General features: G+C 44.7%; 1 protein-coding gene across 3 annotated transcripts in view; it reads right to left on the bottom strand.

The window, feature by feature from the left end:
* Positions 1 to 980: 980 nt before the first annotated feature.
* Positions 981 to 16,562, bottom strand: part of LTK (leukocyte receptor tyrosine kinase) — a 103,686-nt gene continuing 88,104 nt past the window's right edge. For all 3 annotated transcript variants that reach the window (XM_083744293.1, XM_083744292.1, XM_083744291.1), the window contains 7 exons: positions 12,526 to 12,655; positions 12,068 to 12,165; positions 9,857 to 9,949; positions 8,241 to 8,342; positions 7,465 to 7,599; positions 6,358 to 6,448; positions 981 to 5,504 (listed from right to left, as the gene is read on the bottom strand). In XM_083744293.1, the coding sequence (XP_083600419.1) occupies positions 4,752 to 5,504; positions 6,358 to 6,448; positions 7,465 to 7,599; positions 8,241 to 8,342; positions 9,857 to 9,949; positions 12,068 to 12,165; positions 12,526 to 12,655 (1,402 nt within the window). In that variant the 3' untranslated portion in view covers positions 981 to 4,751. The remainder of the gene's footprint in view (positions 5,505 to 6,357; positions 6,449 to 7,464; positions 7,600 to 8,240; positions 8,343 to 9,856; positions 9,950 to 12,067; positions 12,166 to 12,525; positions 12,656 to 16,562) is intronic.

The raw sequence follows: 16,562 nt of genomic DNA on the forward strand, positions 1-16,562 counted from the left end.
CTAATCCCTTTCAGGGCAACTGTGATTCCAACAATTGCCAGCTCTTCTGCTTGCTTTTTAAGAGCATATGCAAATTTGTATTTTTTTATGGTACAATAATATACTGTGCTGCACGCTGGCTATACTTTCTTTTGCTGCCAAACTGCTATTTCGTGGCAAAGGTTGTGTTTTCTGCTTTATATGGTATTCACTTCAGTTCTCATCAACACATCTGGGCTAAAAAGAGTGCAGGGAATTGTGTGTTAGCTAATAAGGTTTCGAAAAGGAATCACACTTTGGGGTGGTAGTGATGGCATCATCTGTCAGTGCTGTGTGAATGTTTACTGGTGGAAGAGCAAAGTAACCCTTTTCTTAAATAATAAAGTAGGTGTTTGTAACGTTGCTATCCAGATGAGGCCAGAGACAAAGAACTTTCCTTTATTCGAAGATGTTATTGAGAGGTAAGCTGGAAGGGGCATGTTAACTGCTTATAGTTAGTTTCATGACTCCTTCAGAAGCGAATAAAAAATGTCACCCTGTTCCTGTAGAATTGGTACCACTATTTAAACCATTGTGATATGACTGAAAATTGTTATAGTGTGGGGATTATTTATTTATTTATTACTATTTGGGGAGCGGAAGGTGCTTTGAAAGCAGAATTGCTGCTCTGTGCGTGTAGAGTCCAATTTGTTTCAAGAACACTCAAAGTCTGTTTGCTAGAGGTGACAAGTAATGCATCTCTTTTGTTCAGACAAAGAAAGCTGTTGCACAGCTTAAAACTCAGTGGACAGTGCACGTGACAGCCATTTTGAGTTGGCATACACAGCTCTTGCATTAGGACATTAGTAATGGGATCTCTCTTTCTCTCTCTTAACCAAAAAAGCTCTGTATTACCTATTTCCCCTCCAATGAGGGGCACAAACAAGCTGACTGTTTATTTAACAGAGATATTCTATTTTCCTTCTAACCATTGAGTAGTGGACAACAGAAGACCAAACAGCTGTGTTAGGATGTCTTTATTTATGTGTTGCAAATATAGAAGTATACGCTTTTATCTGATTTCAAATTGCATAGAAGCAGGCATGTGGTTTACATATTTACAGTGACCCCCAAAGGGCAAGATGGCAAGCTGTGTGTGCTGCCATTCTTTGAGGTAATCGCAGATCAAAAGCAATTTGTGTAAGTATAAAAGCGTGAAGAGTATCAAAGATCTCTTAGCGCCATCATAGAAAACTGTTTGGATTGTTTGTGCCAGTGTGGAAAAGGCAAGGGAGGAAATGGGATCGATCACAGCCCAATTTAAAGGAAACCTGGGTTTTTCAGCCTAGCAAGAGGCAGAACGGAGCAAGAGAGAATAGCACAAGTCGAGGGGAAATTAGTAGAAAAGGAAGTGACCTGCTTGGGATGAATCAAGATGCAACCAGGCATACCTCACAGGAATTACATTTTGGGGGTGGGTTGGGGACGCGGGTGGCGCTTGTGGGTTAAACCACATAGGCTAGGACTTGCCAATCAGAAGGTCGGCAGTTTGACGGGGTGAGCTCCCGTTGCTCGGTCCCTGCTCCTGCCCACCTAGCAGTTCGAAAGCACGTTAAAGTGCAAGTAGATAAATAGGTACCACTCCAGCAGGAAGGTAAATGGCGTTTCCGTGCACTGCTCTCGCCAGAAGCGGCTTAGTCATGCTGGCCACATGACCCATAAGCTGTACGCCGGCTCCCTCGGCCATTAAAGCGAGATGAGCGCCACAACCCCAGAGTTGGCCATGACTGTACCTAATGGTCGCGGGTCCCTTTACCTTTACCTGGGGAGGCACTAACAATTTTAATTCATTTTGTTGTTGGTATCTTCGTTATAAAGTCCCTCCTCTAGCAAAAGGTGCCAATACAAAGTCTATATACTTGTATCACACAGATATAACATGGAAACCACGTGAGCTATTTTCCCAAAAGAACAGTACTAAAGGAATTCTTGGAAAATAATTGAGTTAAACTAAGGAGAAAAGAACTGTAAAGCTAGGCTTTGAGAGTGCTCTCTACTTTTGTACCATCAGTTTGTTCTCTCGCTCACTCAATCACACGTGCCACCTGCTGTCATGTGACTGAAATCTTTTTTGTTGACGGATGTATTTGGGTCTGATTCAATTCTAAGAGTCCCATGGAAATGTGCCTATTCGTGTCAACGGGGATGGTGCAAGATCATGACATCTATGATTAAAATTGCATGCAAATATACATATGATTTATATTACCTATCAAATTATAAGGAAGTAAATAGGTGAAACGACCTTAGCATAATGCAATGTTTGAGAACCACCCAAAGGAAAAAAAGCTGAGCCAAACATGAAGAATCTGCCTTTTGTAGTTTTGGAAAGCTTCGCACAAAATAGGTACAGCAAAGCTGTCCCCCCCCCCCCGGTCTGAAAAACTATCACATTATCGTAATAAGAGACTAAAAGTTCTGAAGTTAAGTCCTATTGATTTCAGTGGCCCTTGTTTCCTCTAAGTGTGCTTAAAATTATACACAAAATGTTCACAGAGTTTGGATTAACAGGGACGCTATTTTTGTGAGGGAAAAGGTCAAAGAGGCACACAGTCAGCTCTGATAAGCAGGATAACAGACAAGGCAATTAGGGGCCCTTTTGTGGACCATGTTCCCTGGGCTGATTTGCAGAAATGTCATGGCTTTTTGCTGCAGGTTAGGTTAAGGTCAGGAGAAAAGGCATTGTGTAGTAGCAAGGATTTTGTCTTTCTGTGACCTGTACTTGAGAAGTCATTAATGACTTCCCATCTCCTAGAGCTTTCCAAACTGTTAGCTGCAGTGTGTAGGTGTGTCACACAATTGCTCCCTGTGCTCCTCCAGGGGCTGTAAAGCAGTTAGTTTAACCTCCTGTTTGTTAGTAAAACTGAATTACTGTGTCACGATTACAAATTGATGCATGTCTAAAAAGGTGTGTCACCAACATGAAAAGTTTGGAAAGCTCCGCTGTACACAGTTTTCATTTGGTAATTAAAGTGTGGAAATGCATATTTTCTTCATGAATGTGATTTCTTTCAATACAAGTTCATTTTTCAAATGGTCTATACTAAATGATGTTTGGAACAGGTAGCAGAAAAGGATTGAAGAAAGCGATCATTCTATATACCACCTGCTGACACTAAATAAACAAGTGAATGATAAGACTATTTATAACTACAGAAAAAGCCTGTACCAAACAACTTATTATCATTATCATTATTATTTTGCTGGTGTGACATGGAAAACTTTTTCAGCTCTTGACTTTCCCACTTCCCTGCCAGTTGGCCTAGTCATCTGTCGCAGCAGAAATTGAGCACATGCACTGAAAATGGGTCTTCTCGTGCATTCTGTGGCCAGTTTTGTGTACATGTTTTGGGTGAGCTGATTTCTATGAAAGACCTAAAGGTAGTATAGATTACGTCAATGAGAGGACATGGGCAACTTCCTTTCAGAGGACGTGGTTCCCTAGACTTGTCTCAAACATCTCTCTTTGAAGGATATTTTACATTGGGCAAAACACTACCTGCATTTCAAATGTGTGAGACGCACAAGCATTCACAACACTCTGAAGCCAATGAGAGCTCTGAATGACACTTATGTTGGATGCTTTCTTGTGTAAAAGGGTTTATGTATCCCTGAATTAACTTGTGCAATAGTGGGCCTTTCTAATTCAGCAGCTCTCATTATATCCTGCAGTAGACCAACATGGTTTCCAACTCACCTCTCCTCAGTTTACCTCACCAATGCTGAGTCTATATACCTACCTCTAGAAGCTATTTTGTATATATGACCCAAACAAACACCAGCATTTTACCTATTAAGTCAGGATCCCCTTTCAGAATTAAAATATTTCTTGTTGGCCTTACTTCAAGTTAACAGCCTTTGTCACAGTTCACCATAGAAGAACTTTGAGTATTATATACATCTATAAAAATCGAACTCTAAATTTCCAGCTTACAAAAAAGTATTCCTACTGGAGTGTGAATTACTACCATTGAGCAGAGTTCTGCGTAAACGAAGTCCATTAAAAGGAAACGTCCAGTTCATTGCAGACAAAGCAGGCTAACTCCTGAGACTCCACAGGTCAGGCATCAATAACCAAACTAGTTAGTTTCTGTGGTGCAAAGCAACTTCTTTCAGTAATGAAAAAAATATGGTCTCAACCACTTGTTTCTTTAGTTTTCTCAGTTTTTGATGCTCTTCCCGAAGAATGCAATTGTGATCTGCTCCCTTCTTAACTTTGGCTCTGTTTCCTTGCGTAGACTCCTCCCTGTCTTTGTTATTCTTACTACATGTTTTCAGCTACTGAGTCCAAGGCAAACCCAGCTGATTTTATTTCCTGCTTGCTTGTGAGTGGTGAGTCAGCTGGAAACCACATTTTGCAGACCACCACCATAGGTTGCTCACGGTTCTGCCATATGAACCTACCTAGTTCATATGAGGGAAGAGACCATTTTTCAAGGAGGTGATTGGGTGAATGTGAACACCTCCGTGGACCACTGGACCCTGAACCATCCATTGCAACAGTAACTTCATTGCATCTTGCAGCCGCCACCATTGACACCAGTAGGTTGGAGCCAACCAGCCTCAAGTACTCATTGGGCATGTGCTGGAGGCCAGAGCAAGACAACATTAATTCATCTGTTCCTAGAACAGGGAGGGAGGAAGACCGGGGTAGGGGGTGGAGAACATTTTTTATTGTTCTTGCAGACACGGCCCCAGAGTGGAGGCCCAACTCTTTGAAAAAGTGTTCCATGTTATACAGGCGTAACACTCAGGTCATCAGATAAGGAGAGACCAGAGTCTCTCTCTCTTGAGGTTTTTTCTGGCTTAAAGGAAAGCTTGCCGTCTCTGTGCAGGCTGGCACTCCTCAAAACTGTGGTTGGCTCCACTGCCAGAGGCAAAGACCTGCCTGTTTCGCAGCAGAGATCATCGTAAGCGTAGTTCACATTGCCACATGGGAAATTCTGCAGCTTCACCAGTTCAATCCCTCCAATATCGATGTGAGGAGAGTGGTTCTGGCTCGGACATGAAGGTGATGCCCGAGAACTAGGGGAGGAACTGCAGTTCCCATCAAACCCCGAATCTTCCCGCTCTTGCGTTGTGTTGAGTTTGGAGCTGGGTTGGCAAACACCCTCCAGGACCCAGGATCCGTAAGTTGGGTTCCAAAGATTTTTGGTTTTATTCTTCAGCTTGTACGCTGGCTGGCTGGCAGACTCCAGTTTCTGGATCTGGGTCCCATTGCTGGAATCACTGGAGGAAGGCGTGCTAGCTCCTCTGGCTAACCAGTTACCAAGGTTCTCTACCAGCAGCTCCTGTGGACACTGCCCATATTTGTTCCCTGAATCATGGTCTTCCAATGTTATGAAGTTCATCTGCGGGGTAAGGGGAGAATTCCCCAGCAAAGGAACCTTCCCTGTGGAACTGTTTGGATGCAACGTAGTGCTTCCTTCATCCTCTGGTGTTGGGCTGCATTCAATGGGCAGCTCTGTATTGATCACATCAGGGTCCTGAAAGACAAGCAAGGATATTGAACTTCCTAAATACTATCACTTTGACCGATACAGATGCTAACATGCTTACAAGACCAAACCAGACATTACCAACAGATACAGAGGGTAGGATTCATGTCCTATGAGTGCAACAATTTTTGCTTCTGCAATGAAACTTCCGCATTCTCCTCCCACTGTGGATGCCCTGCTCCCTCCCCAAATCTGCCCCAGATGGTTGGGGAAATACTAGAACAGATTTGGGAAGCACATGGAGGAAAGAGGGAGAACATATTGTTACACAAGCAGAAATCCTTGCACTGGGTTTGTTTTGTTTTTGCAGTGGGATGATCACATAGCACCATGTTGGATAGAACCATCAGGCACTTGGGACATCAACACTGTGTCAACCTAGTACACTGACTAGCAGGAGCTGTCCAGGGTGCCTCCCAGTCCTACTTAGAGATGTAGGGATTCAACCTTCTTGCAAGGAAGATGCTCTGCCCATGGAACTGTACATTAAATCTGGAAAAGACAGAGGCTAGAGAAATGGTAGTGTGGGTGGTTGACCCCTTTGTTGCCTGCTGCTTCCTCAGTGGTGGAGAGAAGTGATCCTTCCCTTTTGGCTGCAGCCACTTGTGGCACTGAATGCTGCTCTGAAAGGCCCCTGAATGTTCAGTAGCACAAGGGGCTGCAGTAGGAAGGGGCCTATTTGGTGGAGCTCAGTGGGCCTGAAGGAACAACAGACTGATCCAGTGTAAGGCATTTCTATCTGTTCAGGGGATGGGTGGGAAGGCAGGGGAGACCTGAAAGTTTATAGAAAGTACTCTGGATACCCACCACCACCATGGAATTTCACGAGAATATTCCTGACCTGTGTGCAGTACTTGATCCTTTCCAGAATGGTGGAGAAGTTGGGTCGGTACTCGGGACTGTGCTGCCAACACTGCGTCATGATCCGGTAACTTGGAGAAGAATGGCAAAACAAAACCAACATCAGGAAGATGAAGAAGGTAAAAATTACCTAGTTGATTTGCACCCTTTTGCACTTCAAAACCATGACTTGACTTTTGTGGGCCCTTCAGGATTAATGATTCAGGTCACAAGCAGTTCTGTGTCTTTGAGGTGACCCATCTGCAAAAAGCCAGAAATTGGGGGGGGGGGGTAGGGGGCGGTGGACTCTATGCTACAATGGGCAAGTGGAAAAACATCTGACAACAAGACCATATAATATAATAGGTAAAGGTAAAGGGACCCCTGACCATTAGGTCCAGTCGTGGCCGACTCGGGTTGCGGTGCTCATCTCGCTTTATTGGCTGAGGGAGCCGGTGTACAGCTTCCGGGTCATGTGGGCAGCATGACTAAGCCACTTTTGGCGAACCAGAGCAGCACACTGAAACACCGTTTACCTTCCTGCCAGAGCGGTACCTATTTATCTACTTGCACTTTGACGTGCTTTCGAACTGCTAGGTTGGCAGGAGCAGGGACAGAGCAATGGGAGCTCACCCCATCACAGGGATTCGAACCGCTGACCTTCTGATCGGCAAGTCCTAGGCTCTGGTTTAACCCACAGCGCCACCCGCATCCCATATAATATAATAGACCCCATACACACACACACACACACACACACACACACACACATATATATATACACACACACACTTTATTTAAGAGTTGAAATTAACTTTCACAGCAATTACAGTAAGGAATCTTCCTTGTTTTCTCTTCCTGGTACCCTCTGAAGAAGTCAGAGAGAAGCAGGTGGTGGCAGAAGGAGAAAGAGGTTGGGGAGAGAACCTTAGGATGTGGGTTGGAAAGGCAGGCTGCTGATCCAACCTGCCCTTTCAAAGGCATCCCTTGGGCTTTAAAAAATCAGGTCTGCAAGTGCTGGATATTTTTGTTCCAGGGAAAAGGCTCCCCAGTCCTGGAGCAGACCATTCTCACTGGCCTTATTTTATAAAAATGAAGGCATACTCACACCGGCCCTGGGCAGTTCTTGGGTGGATCCATTCTTCCCCCACTGGTGACAAACTCCAGCACTTCTTGGTTGGTTTTGCAAGGGTAAGGCATATAGCCCAGGGAGAAGATCTCCCAAAGCAGAACTCCAAAGGACCTAGCAGAGAACCAGTGAATGCAATCCATTATTCTCCGGCTGGCACCTTAATAGTTTTATAGTTGCAAAGCACATGGCACGATGCTGCCCTTTCCTTTGCTTCTGTGGCCTCCTTCCTTCTCAAAGGAGACTGGAGAATCAGAAATGTGTTGGCAAGACCTTCTTAGGGTGAGATGCTGTCTGCCTGGTGCTCCCACACTAACAACCCTTCCTGTTTCTCAGTCCTCAGATCAATCACTGCAAGCCTATTGCTGCTGAAATGCTCATCCGCACTTCTCCCAAGCCGGAGTTTATGCAAAGGCAACTAGTTAAACAGCCCAGCACTTCCAGATAACGCTGGCCTTGTCATGAATTCATGGGATCAATTTCAAAATGCATAGCAAGGATCTTCTCCAAAGACCATTGGTCTACCTAACTCAATAGAGGCCTCATTCACACATCACTTTAAACCTCATTTAAGCTTCAGTGTGGATTAAAGATGAATGAACAGCATGCTAGTATGCAAGGTGAGATCTCGGTGCTTTTACTCCTCCCCTGTTCCTGCTATTGTCAGAAGCTAAGCCTAGGCTTAGCCTGATGTCTGAGCCTGGGCTTGTGGTTTGTTTCCCCAAAACAAGTGGCAATGCGAAGGCATTTCTTACCAGGTGTCAGTCTTGGAGGTGAATATTCCTTCCAGGAAAGCCTCTGGAGGCATCCACTTGACTGGGAGCATGGCTCTCCCTCCTTTGCGGTAGTAGCTTGCCCTGGCAGGCCAAAGAAAAAGAGATGGGGAACAGGAAATTAAAGCCCACAGAAGTAGCTGAGTAAGAAATGCTCCGGTTATCTCTCACTTGGACTACTGCAATGCGCTCTATGGGAGGCTACCTTTGAAGGTGACCCGGAAACTACAACTAATCCAGAATGCAGCAGCTAGACTGGTGACTGCGGGCAGCCGCCGAGACCACATAACACCGGTCTTGAAAGACCTACATTGGCTTCCAGTACGTTTCCGAGCACAATTCAAAGTGTTGGTGCTGACCTTTAAAGCCCTAAACGGCCTCGGTCCAGTATACCTGAAGAAGCGTCTCCACCCCCATTGTTCTACCTGGACACTGAGGTCCAGCGCCAAGGGCCTTCTGGCAGTTCCCTCACTGCGAGAAGCCAAGTTACAGGGAACCAGGCAGAGGGCCTTCTCGGTAGTGGTGCCTTCCCTGTGGAATGCCCTCCCACCAGATGTCAAAGAGAAGAACAACTATCAGACTTTTAGAAGACATCTGAAGGCAGCCTTGTTTAGGGAAGCTTTTAATGTTTAATAGACTATTGTATTTTAATATTCTGTTGGAAGCCGCCCAGAATGGTTGGGGAAGCACAGCCAGGGCGCGGTATAAATAATAAATTATTATTATTATTACTGTTATTATCATTATTATGTAAAGGCCTGGTCTGCCCCACATTACACCATATACACAGGAAATGCAGTTAACACAAACAGATTTGAGTTTCTTTGGAAAGGCAGGAACATTTCTTCTAACTGCGATTGCTGCTTTATACTGAGTCAGACCCATTGGTCAATCTCAGTATTGCCTGCACTGACTGGCAGTGGGATTTCAGGGAAAGAGTGTTTCACAGCCCTACCTGGGGACACCAGGGATTGAACCTCAGACCTTCTACATGCAAGACCAATGCTCTACCCCCTGAGCTGCAGCCTTGCCTGCTTTTTTTGCCTTCTGTCGCTCGGGGATGTATTGCTGCTCTTCCTCCCACAAGAAAGTGTGCCTGAGATCAAGCTACAGGAGGAGGGTCACTTCAAGCACTGCCATGACAGTTGTGGGTTAGGCAAGATGTATTGAGAAAAAGAACAAGAAAACTGCACACGGTTGCAGTTAGGAACACAAGAACAGCTCTGCTGGATCTGGCGAATGGCTCTCGTCTTGCAATTTCTAGCAGGTGGTATTCAGAAACATAAGGACCATGCTTGATGTCAGACATGCATACAGTAGTACCTCGGGTTACATACGCTTCAGGTTACATACTCCGCTAACCCAGAAATAGTACCTCGGGTTAAGAACTTTACTTCAGGATGAGAACAGAAATCGTGCTCCAGCAGCAGCAGGAGGCCCCATTAGCTAAAGCGGTGCTTCAGGTTAAGAACAGTTTCAGGATAAGAACAGACCTCCAGAATGAATTAAGTTCTTCACCCGAGGGACCACTGTACATGTCACTGATGGGATGTGGTAGGTTTGGCTTCCCTGCCCCCCCCATTGCTTTTATATTTTACCTGTAGATATCCCGGGCCATTCCGAAGTCGCCAATTTTAGCTACTCGCCCTGGCCCAGTGCAGGTCAGAAGGCAGTTTCTTGCAGCGATATCCCTGTGAAAGGACACACATTAGCATGAGGTGGAAGCCGGGGATTTTGAAGTTCAAGTGGGCACCATAAATATACGCTTAAGGAAGCCATTACACAAAGCACTCACTTCTGCAAGGACGGGCCCTCCTGTACTGCTGACAAGTTGTTTACGTTTTCTTATTCAAATGCCATTTACCATGAATGACTACTCCTCGAATGACAGGGGCAAGGGAGTGAGTCTTGATCCCATTTGAAATTAACCCCCAACTAAAAGCTTTTAGAAAGCTGCAGGAAGACCATGACTGGTTGCTGATCAAAAAGGGCCACTTATCTCTCCAAGCACTCCCTCTCCTCCTACGCCTTTTCCCACTTGAAGCAAAAATGGAACAAGAAACTGACCAACTCTCTTATTTTTTTTAATGGCAGACACAGAGATGGAGCTTGTAAGCAGGGAAACCTCTGAGATCTGCCATTTGACGTGGCTGTTTTGCCACTTTACCCTAAGGCTAGTTCTAGTTTATGACAGATTTGTTAGGTGAGGAGGGCTTCCTGGACTGAATCTGGATACTCCTTCCCCACCCACAGTTAAATCAGCATAGGCCCTTCACACTCTACAGTCTAGTAAGGGCATCTCTTTTATTACACTCATTATCCTTTTTTTTATAGCTGGCATCTCTAAATACAGGAGTGCTACTTATACTGTTTTAATACAGCAATAGCCTCCTTTACTTCATTCATGGGCAAAGCTTGTTATAGATACACCTAGATATTCACATCTACAAACCAAACTCAATGCTATAATTCCAAGAATAAAAGGAAACCAGGAACATACGTTGCAACACCGCCATCTAGTGGGCAAAGACAAGATACACCGCTAGTACAGGAAGAAGGCTTCTCAAGATGAACGTTTGATACCAATGTACTGTATGCAGAAAAGCTTATACTGAGTCAGACCACTGTTATTCCTAGCCCAGAACGGTTTACTCTGACTGGCTGTGGCTCTTCCAGGTCTCTGGCAGAGATCTTTTCTTACCAACTACTACCTGAACCTTTTAAATGGAGATGACAAGGATTGAACCTGTGACTTCCAGCATATGTAAAAGTATACTTTATCACTGAGATGTGGTTCACCTTTAAAAAGTTTAAGGAAGTATAAAGGAAACTTTATACATTTATCTGTTTCCCACTGAACTTCAGTAGAAATCTCACTTGTATACGTTTTGTCTTTGAAAATAAAAGGTGGTTCCATTGTTTAATGACATGCAAATTTGCACAATTTCCTTTGTTTTCACAAGGAAGTGAGACATACCCATCGCTAACACCTGATCCTCCAGTGGAATGAACAGGACTATCTCATGACATAACTAGCAGACATAACTCATCAGCATGGAATGATCTAGATTGCTAACGATGCATTTAGGGGGAATTAACCATTTGATAAAGATGCTGATAATGAGCTGGATAGAACGATGCAAAATGAGGCTTGCCTGGTGTCAGCCTCTGTGACATAGCTGCAAACTTTTTCCTTTTTTTAAGGGAAATTCCCTTATTCCGAATAGGATTCCTCGCAAGAGAAGGGAAACGTTGACAGCTATGCTCTGTGACCATCTCTGCCTCTGTCTACATGGTTTTCAAGAATTCATTCCTTTCCCTACTTGGTATTGAATGAGTTTCAACGTGTTTTAAGGTATTATCTCAAAGACCACACTATGTCATTGCGTCAAAATCAATGTCAAATTCGAAAAACAAAGTTTCTGTTTCAGATGGCACAACTCCAATTTGCCTTTGGAGCTGTTAAGCCTATTTTATTATTGTTTATTGAATTTATTCCCCACCCTTTTCTCCGAAGAGCCACAAGCTCAAGGTGGTCTACATGGTTCTTCTCCTTTCTCATTTATTCCACACACCAACCCTGTGAGGTAGGTTAGACTGAGAGGCAGTGAGTGGGTTTCATAGCCGAGTGGGGATTTGAACCCCTAGTCTCCCTAGTATGAGGACGCGGGTGGCTTACTCCCTAGTCTGACATTCTTAACCACTACACCACACTGGCTTCCCTCTGAATAACACATCTATGACTCTTTGGAAAACAAGCCAAGATATACAGCCCATGGGGAATCATTATGCAGGTAAGCCTCTCTTACCTATGGATGAAGTGGTTCTCCTCCAGATACTTGCAACCACAAGCAATGTCCCTGGCTATATTCAGCAGGTCCTGCATTGCCAAGGTGGATGGCTGATTCTGCCCATGAGAGAGAGGGAAAACAAAGATTCAATATGGATGAGACATGGAGTGTGAGACATGGGAGTCTGGAAGGCACCAGTTTGAGAAGACTAAGAGTGTAGTTTTTTACACTGAACGTTTCTGCTTCAAGTCAGTTACACAACAAGGCTTTGCTCCATTCACATGATGAAGCTTATCCTCCTACTCACCCCAATACATCTCTACTTCCTAACAGAATGAACTCCAGGAAGTCTGTAGTGAACAACTGTTTCATTCATGCTCCCTCGTGACCTGAAAATAGTCACTGGGTGGCTGTAGCTGGGCATCACCAGCAAGATCTCCAGAGCAGGGCAAGGGGAGAGGCGATGGTTTACTCACCACCCGAGGCCGGTTCTGCCGAAGGAAGCTCTTCATATCTCCACCAGTCATAAGCTCCAACAGGATGAAGCGAGGCAAGGTCTGCAGGCTCACCCCAATGCACTGCACAATATTCTGGTGATTGAACTTGCTGAACCATCAGCCACCATGGAAGGGTGGAAGAGATGAGGGGGAAAAATGATTTCAGAGTTAGGCAATCACTAAGATCCTTCACTTAATACCTTCCTAAACTCTGGTAGACTGAATGGTGTCAATCTCACAACTCTAGGAAGTTTTTGGATTTTAGGCCTGAGTTGCCGCAACCCACAGGTTATATAGGAAGCTACCTTGCAGTGAGCCAGACGGTTGATTTTTCTAGATCAGTGATATCTACACCAGCCTGCCTTCCCCCGGTGTTTTGGCCTACAACTCCCATCAGCCCTAGCCAGCATGGCCAAGGGTCAGGGATGATGGGAGTTGTAGTCCAAAACATATGGAAGGGTGGTCGACACCAACCAGCAACAGTCAGCCAAGATTTCAGGCAGGAGATGTGGGGCTTAGAACCTGGGACCTTCTGTATCCCAGGTATGTATACGAGGGATCTCCTTTAATGGAACTAAGGCCTTAAGCCACTACTGGAGAGCTACGGGTACTTCGAGAAAGGGATGGGGGGGCAGTGGGCCAGGCTCTCAGTGCTACTGTCCAAAGCAGTCTGCTGGCAAATCTTAAGGGCCAATGCGGTTTCCATAGACCTCTCTGTACGGGTACCTGTTGCTATCAATCAAGAGCAGGGTTTGGCCTATAGGTTGCTAGTTGCTGATCAAAGCCATTAAAGAATAAATAGAAGGAAGTTTGAGGGAATTGCTTAAGCCCAGCAGGCATGATTATAGCACAAGAAATAAATTAATTGGAGTTGTGAGTTAACCGAACTGCTTTAAAACTTACTTCCTCTATATTTCAGTGTTCCCTGTTAGAAATGTACATGCAGTTTGAAAACACACATTAGTCCATCTAACTCAGTAGACAGCAGTGACATTCCAGGTTTGCAGGCAGGAAATATTCCTGGCGCTACCTGGCGATGCTGGGGATTGGAGCCCTTGACCTTCAGCATGCAAAACAGGTGTTCTACCGCTAAGCTATGACCCTTCCCCAGACCCTCTGGCAGCTTCCAGAGCATTGTGATTCAGCCGCACGCTGGCAAATTCAGGTTATAAAATTGATTTGGGGCTCTTGTGCAACAAGCCTGCTTCCAAAAACTTGGGTTATTTGTTTGTTTGCTTGCTTGCTTGCAGTAAGGAAAGTGATGGGAAATTAAGTGGAAGGCATGGGATGATAATCGATTGACATGTTGTGATATAACCTCCCTGCAAAACTAAAAACAAATCAGAATGCACTCTCAATAAACAGATTGTCTTGGAAGCATCTGCTACATTTTCTTCCATAATCTGAGCACTGGGCTTCTTTCTATACATCAGCTCCTGTCAGAAATCAGTGATGTTTGCAGGGAGAATTAAGAGGATGAGGTAAGAAAGAAACACACCAGAGGGCAGTTTAGGGAAGTTTTTAATGACTGATGTTTTAATGTATTTTTAATCTTTTGTTGGAAGCCGCCCAGAGTGGCTGGGGAAACCCAGCCAGAGGAGCAGGGTATAAATATTATATTTTTAAAATTATTATTATTATTATTATTATTATTATTATTATTATTATTATTATTATTATTATTAGGTACCCGAGGGAGGGAGATGGCAAGGTCTTGAACCAGGGAATAGATTGCCACAATCCTGTTTTGGACTTGACTTGTGGTATCTCTGCCAAAAAGGTTAGCACTACCTCTGTCTTAGAGGAATGCATTATGTTATTCAAGCAATAAAATGAAATTTCTTTCAATACCATCTGTGTTTTTCTGGCACCCACAAGACAAGCACTCACAGCAAAACTTCCTTAAGAGGTAAGGCGGGGTGAGATGTGAACTTATGGTTTCCCCGTAAGTGGGAGCAGCTAACAAATCAAACAAATGTGAAATTATCTCCAGGCAGATTTTTTTAAAAACCCACACAAACAAAATGCATGAGCACTCCTTTGCCCAGCCTTGTCACTCAGTGTGTCAGTTTGTGAGAGAGGCAGACAGTTGGCATCTGTTTGATCCTTGTGGATTGTTGGAGCTGGAGGGTGCGGTGGGTGGGTCAGGAGAGTTTTTATTCCAAACACAGCAATTAAGGTTGATCCGCCTAGCCATAAATAACACAATCCCTCACACTCACTTGGCGCTCGGGACGTGTAAAAACCTGCAAGGCTGTTGACTAAGGTGTGTCTCTCTCTTGTAGTCAAGTGGAACAAAACAAGCTGTAGTGAAGGGGAACAAACTTTGGGAATATCTATCAGGAAGAATCACCTCAGGCCCATCTTTGGGCTCACCTAGAACACAAACACCTCATGCCATGGGAAAGACAAGATCCTACATAAGCTCTAACGTGAGCCCTGTACTGCAGGGGCTGCCCGTCTGGGGCACTCTAGATGTTGCCGAACTCCCAGGCCCACCACCCTCCACCCCGCAGCCAGTATGGCCAGTGGTGAGGGTTGATGGGGGTTGCAGTCCAGCAACACCTGAAGGGGGCTACATTGGTAATGCATTATCCAGTACTCACCCCCCCAAAAAAATATGTTTAGGGGGTACTCTCATTTTGACTTAAGAATATCACCAGGAAAGAAAATGAAGCCGCCATCGGAGTGGTAGCAATGAAACTGACCAATCACCATGCTAGATTCCAACTCCTACTTCACACATTAAACGCTCACTTTCGTCTGAGACTCGGGAAACACCGTGACAGGAAATGAGGCCGCCATTGGGGGTAGCAACGGAACTAACGATTCACCATACAAGAGAAGAAACTAATATATTTTTTTTAAATTTTAGTTTCTTCTCCCATTAAGATTCACAAAATGTTTAGGAGTATGCGTCTCCCAGAAAAAAGCACTGGCATTACCCTGTGGCAATGCACGGACAATGTTGTGAGGAGCACCCATGCACATTCAGCAACTCCCATGCCAAACACAGATATTAAGGGGGCAGGGCAATGGAGATGTGAGTGGCACATGTGCTGAGGTCCCACTGCTCCTTCATGCAATGTCCCTGCATGTGAGTAAGGTAACTGGGTTTCGTTTTCCTCTGTCTTGTGGCCCATTATCCCATGTCTCCTGAAAAAAGAAGCTGCTGACAGATTAGCGACTCAACAGCTTGTGTTTAGAACAGGAGTCAGCAAACTTTTTCAGCAGGGGGCCGGTCCACTGTCCCTCAGACCTTGTGGGGGGGCTGGACTATATGTTGAAAAAAATAATGAACAAATTCCTATGCCCCACAAATAACCCAGAGATGCATTTTAAATAAAAGGACATTCTACACATGTAAAAACATGCTGATTCCCAGACCGTCCGTAGGCCAGATTTAGAAGGCATTTGGGCCGGATCTGGTCCTCATGCCTTAGTTTGCCTACCCATGGTTTAGAACTTCTTAGCTGAACATTGGTATACTCCTAACCTTCCTGTCTTCTTTTGTTGTTCCTGTTTCTACACTGCAATCCCAAGCATGTTTACTCAGAATTAAATCCTACTCTGTTCACTGGGGCTTAATCTGAGGTAAAGATTGGTGGGAATGCAATGCCAGTCAGTTCCTAGGCCTCTGTCGCCTGCAAATCCTGTCCAATCCTGCTGGTTTGCCTGGCTCCTTTGCCTGTCTGCCTTGCATTTTTCTGGTCCTGTCTAAATCTGCCTCCTTGATCAATCCCCACTCCGCCTGTGTTGCTTATGCTCTAGTGAGCCTGACGGTCTCTGTGTTTTCAGTAATTTCAGCAAGTTGTTGTTCCACATCCAGCAATAATTTCTGTGGTATGGGTTTAGAAATTCTTGCCTGGTGAAATAATGACTTTGTTTCATACCTCGATGTAATTTTGGCGCCAAGAAAGGACCCAGTTATTTTCCTGTATGGTACTTTAGTGCTGCTTCCTCTTTTGTGTCATGGCGCTTTGATGTTATTGTTTAACAACATTTTCATTTGTTTT

The sequence above is a fragment of the Podarcis gaigeae genome (assembly GCF_964106915.1).
Source record: "Podarcis gaigeae genome assembly, chromosome: 1".
Lineage (NCBI taxonomy): Eukaryota > Metazoa > Chordata > Lepidosauria > Squamata > Lacertidae > Podarcis > Podarcis gaigeae.